This window comes from Humulus lupulus, chromosome X (assembly GCF_963169125.1).
Source record: "Humulus lupulus chromosome X, drHumLupu1.1, whole genome shotgun sequence".
In the NCBI taxonomy this organism is placed as follows: Eukaryota; Viridiplantae; Streptophyta; class Magnoliopsida; order Rosales; family Cannabaceae; genus Humulus; species Humulus lupulus.
The window spans coordinates 207,932,102-207,936,882 of record NC_084802.1 but is presented as its reverse complement, the minus strand read 5'-3'; the positions used below and the strand labels follow the sequence as shown (position 1 = coordinate 207,936,882).

The 4,781-nt window shown below is 44.3% G+C and overlaps 1 protein-coding gene across 1 annotated transcript; it reads left to right on the top strand.

The window, feature by feature from the left end:
• Positions 1 to 1,054: 1,054 nt before the first annotated feature.
• LOC133806682 (uncharacterized) lies at positions 1,055 to 2,763 on the top strand. The gene is made up of 2 exons (XM_062244778.1): positions 1,055 to 1,547; positions 2,462 to 2,763. The coding sequence occupies exons 1-2, from the start codon at positions 1,055 to 1,057 to the stop codon at positions 2,761 to 2,763; spliced, it is 795 nt and encodes a 264-aa protein (XP_062100762.1).
• Positions 2,764 to 4,781: the final 2,018 nt, after the last annotated feature.

Genomic DNA, 4,781 nt, shown 5'->3' with positions numbered 1-4,781 from the left:
AAAAATATTAATTTAATTTAAATAGGATTTATCAACAATTAACCAAAGTTAATTTAAATCCCATTTATTAAAAAATATATATTTTATTAATTGGTTGTAAAAAAATGATATTTTTCAAAATTTAACCAATTTTAAACTTTAACATCAATATCTTAACTATTTTTCAAAAAATATCTTGTGTAGTTACAACTATAAGCTAATATTTTAACCATTAAAAAAAATATATTAATAGTTATAACAACCCTAAAATATCTCAATTTACCCAAAAACGGACTTCCTGATGACGTGGCAGGATTGGTCTACACGTGGGAGGCACTTGGCTGTTTTAAGTAAGTGTATCCTGCTCGGCCATCGACCAGAAGATTATCGGCTTATCAAGGATCATACTTATGGGCGACCAGTCTGGTCGCATATATTCATTTATTTCCTTCAGATATGTAACCTTGTAATTATGCATTAATTGTAATTTCCCATATTATTTAGATACGCATGTATTAAATGTAATTAAGACCCATTGGCCCATGTAGACCTCCTTGAGCCTATAAATAAGAATCAAAGGGCTCAAGAGAAGGGACTCTTTTGGATTTTGGAACATTTGGCTTGAGAACACTTGAGCAGAGAGATTTGAAGAGAGAAGAAGAGTGTTGTTATCCATCACAATTGTATCTATCTGAGGACTAGTGAAACTCATGAACCCTAGTTCATTGATCACTGTTCTTGGAATACTACATCAATAAGAACACTAAGTGGACGTAGGTCATTACCATCTCATTGGGGCCGAACCACTCTAAATTGTTTGTGTCGTTTACCTTTTCGTTTTAATTTCTTCATGTTTTCCTCTCACTTTATATCGTATATCTGACTCCATGTCGTTAACCAATTTGAGGGTCAACATTTTGGTGCTTTCATTGAGAGCTCAATGCAAGACTTCCAGAAAAATCAAATGGCGAAAACATCCAGAAAGACAGGACAAACCTCTGGTGTTGCATCCACTCAGCCTCCTCCACCAAATGTGGTTGAAGATGAACCACAGTTGGATTTTGAAGAGGAGGAGATGGATTCTAAGACCTTGAGGACAACATTGAGTGTGTTGCATGAGGAGTTAGCCAATCTGAGGGCTAATCAAGAGAATGTGGCTGAGACAATGGCGTTGCAACAGAGAGAAATTGACTGTCAACGTCAAGAATTGAATGAGCGACAGGCTGACATGGACCGCCAACAGAGGGACACCACTGCTGCCCTGGAAGCATCCATTCAGTTGGCTCGGGGACAACCTGCGCCGACTTCTCAACCGGATCAGCCACCAAGGGTACCACCACAACAAGACCCAAACTCAAGCCATCCATCTCAACCGGCAAGCCCTCCAAGGCCAAAGCAACCTCCTGCTGCTCAACAGGATATTCCATTCCAAGATCCTGAGCAACATCCACCTTCTCGTGCTGGTCGTGATAATCCCCATCATCAAAGGCAGAATAGGGTCGGGCAGCCTCCCCGAAGCCCTAAATGCCAAACTGCTGAGGAGCCGAATCCTCCAAGCAGGGGACATTGTCCTTCTACTAAAAGAAGGCATGCTGAGTCAGGCTCTGCGGTCAGGGGCCCCCCACGACATAATAATTCCCGGGGACCCACCGACCAACGCAAGCCTCCCCTTGGCGCTCGGGAGATACCAACAAAAGGAGGGAATAGTGCGATCAGTAGGTCTTGACATAACCAGTTGCATTTTCGAGATGGACACGACTACAACGAAGTTGATTCCGGCTAAGGGAACGCTGGTCGAGGGCAAGGAGATAGAGGTGGAGAAAGGAACCCCCCACCAAGAGAAAATAGGTCTGCGAGCCAAAACACTGGGGGAAGCCTAGGCAACCTAACTTTTTTGATCGGTTGGGCCCTAGAGAGCAAAGGCGCAGAGATGACGACTTGAGGGATGTGCTCAACAACAGGTGCGGAAGGCACGATGAATACACTCTTTCGGCACCAGTCACCCCAGTGATACCAGATGCAGTATAAGCTCAGATTGATGCGCTGAACTAGGTCGTCCAGTAGCTAATGGGGAACCAAACATCCCACATCGAGTATGATCGGAGAAGAGGCACTCTATTCATACAAAGAATAGCACTGGGAGAAACCCCTAGCAAATTTAAGATGCCAGTATTGCCCAACTTCGATGGATATGGGGACCCAATATCTCATGTGAATAAGTTCGAGATACAGATGGCCATCCAAAAGGTGTCGGATGATGCCCGCTGCAGAATCTTTCCGACCACCCTATCCGATACTGCTTAGGAATGGTTTTTTAAATTCCCTCCTGCTAGCATAGTGTCATGGGAGATGTTTGTGAATGAGTTCTATGGGAAATTCTATGCTGGTCGTGTACACCCGACTGAAGCCAACCAACTAGTCGAGATACGCCAGAAGGAGGGAGAGTCCTTAAAGGAGTATGTCTAGCATTTTATGCGAGCAGCAGCTGGAGCTAAAATAGTTGGCGATGAAGGCAAAATGATGGCCCTTACTGCTAGAGTGCGGCGCCACTCTCCCCTCTGGAGCAGTTTGAGGAAGAATGGGGTGAAAAGTACCCAAGAATTACTGGATCGAGCAGACCGGTACATCAAGCTTGAAGAGGCGATTGCTAATGACGGGAAGTCGCCTGCAAAAGACAAGGGACAAAAGGAAGATCCTGTTAAATCATCCAATGGGTCAGATAAACCCAATGGCAACAGCAAAAGCAACTGGAAAAATGGCGAACAACGAGCCGTCAACGTCTAAAAATAAGTGCCCTAAGGGCAATAGGTACGAGCCAAGATTCACCAACTACATGGCCCTTGTCGAAAGCAGAGCAGAGGTGTACCAGGTGACCAGCACCAATGTCCCTTACAAGCGACCAGCGCCAATAAGGAAATATATCTCCAAAAGAGATCAAACAAAGTTTTTTCATTTTCACAACGACTATGGTCATGACACCAATGAGTGTAACCAGCTGAAAGATGAAATTAATTTCCTTATCATACAAGGACACTTGAGGAGGTATGTATGAGCCACTGAAGGTTCTCAGCGAGAGGCTCAAGGAGGTAACAAGCAGGCGCCTGTACGCCAACGCTCGCCACCTTTACAGCTAGCTCCTGTGGCAGGTACATTGCTAACCATCTGCGGCGGCCCACACCTTGCAGGGGATAGTGGGAAGGAAAAGGAGCGATAAGCTTGGACCTTACGCCACGACCAGGACATTGAAATGATAAACGTGGTGGAGCGAACTCCCAAAAAATCTCGAACAGAGGAAGAACTAATAACTTTCTCTGAGCTTGACGTTCAGCATGTCCGATTCCCTCATTCGGACCCTCTGGTCGTCGATGTCCAAATAGCCAATATGATGGTTAAGTGGGTATTAGTGGACACAGGGAGCTCAGTGAACATTTTGTACAAGTCTTCGCTGGAAAGAATGAAATTTTCAGTGAAAGACCTGGAGCCATGCAACCAAACCATTTATGGTTTTTCTGGCGAAGGGATCGCGCCAACAGAATCGATTAGGCTTCCGGTTACAGCAGGAACTACACCTGCGAACAGGACATTTCTCACTACTTTTATAGTAGTTGATTGCCCTTTTGCATATAATGTTGTGATTGGAAGGCCTATCCTAGTCGACATGCGAGCCGTAACCTCGGTTTGGCACCTCGCCATGAAGTTTCCAACTAATGCATGGATAGGGTGCATATTAGGAAACCAGCGAGAAGTGAGGGAGTGCTTCAATTCCTCGATTACTAAGGCGAAGAGGGGTGGATCGAGGGAAGGAGCCAGAAAAGAGTTGTAATTGGCCGATGAGATACAAGCCCAATTAGGTGAGCGCGTCACCAAATAGGGTGTTGCCCAAAGTGAGGATAGGGATTTAGATCCACACTTTGGGGATTTTGATGAAGAAGTAGGACCAGTCGAGGACCTTGAGGAGGTCCAACACGATGAGGCAAATTCGACTAGGGTTGTGAAAGTCGGTAAAAACTTAGAGACAACAACAAAACGAAGACTAGTGGAATTTTTGAAGAAGAACCAGGAAGTCTTTGCTTGTTCGCATAAAGATATGGTTAGAATTGACCCAGCAGTTATCAGCCATGTCCTGAACATAGTTAAAGGTTTTCCACCAGTACAGCAGAAAAGGAGGTTGCTCGACAAAGATAGATCGAAAGCTTTAAAAAAAGAAGTCGAGAAACTAAAGGATAACGGATTCGTCAGGGTAGCATTTTATCCATCGTGGGTCTCTAATCCCGTACTAGTTCCCTAGTCGAATGGAAAATGGAGAACATGCATGGATTTCACAAACCTTAATAAAGCCTGCCCTAAAGATTGTTTCCCACTCCCAAGGATTGACCAGCTTCATGGATGCATACTCTGGGTACAATCAGATTAGTATGCACCCACCTGATGAGGATCACACTAGCTTTTGGACCGATACAGGGCTTTACTGTTACAAATTAATGCCTTTCGGTTTGAAAAACGCTGGTGCAACTTAGCAGCGATTAGTCAATCACATGTTCAAAGAGCTGATCGGTGCAAACATGGAGGTATATGTTGACAACATGCTGGTTAAGTCAAAAAAGGCAGAAGAACACATCGGGGACCTGCAAGAGTGCTTCAATTTCCTAAACAAATATCAGATAAAGCTTAATCCCCTTAAGTGTTCCTTCAGAGTTGGATCAGGGAAATTTTGGGGATTTATAATGAACTCACGAAGTATCGAAGCTAATCCCGAAAAGATCAAAGCCCTGATCGATATGAGTTCACCAACAAAGATAAAA

Excerpts from the sequence above, each read along its gene's own strand:
- LOC133806682 (XM_062244778.1), top strand. The coding sequence starts at position 1,055 with ATGGATTCTAAGACCTTGAGGACAACATTGAGTGTGTTGCATGAGGAG. Across the intron at positions 1,548-2,461 it reads TCCTCCAAGCAGGGGACATT|CAGCTGGAGCTAAAATAGTT; the intron begins GTCCTTCTACTA and ends TTATGCGAGCAG.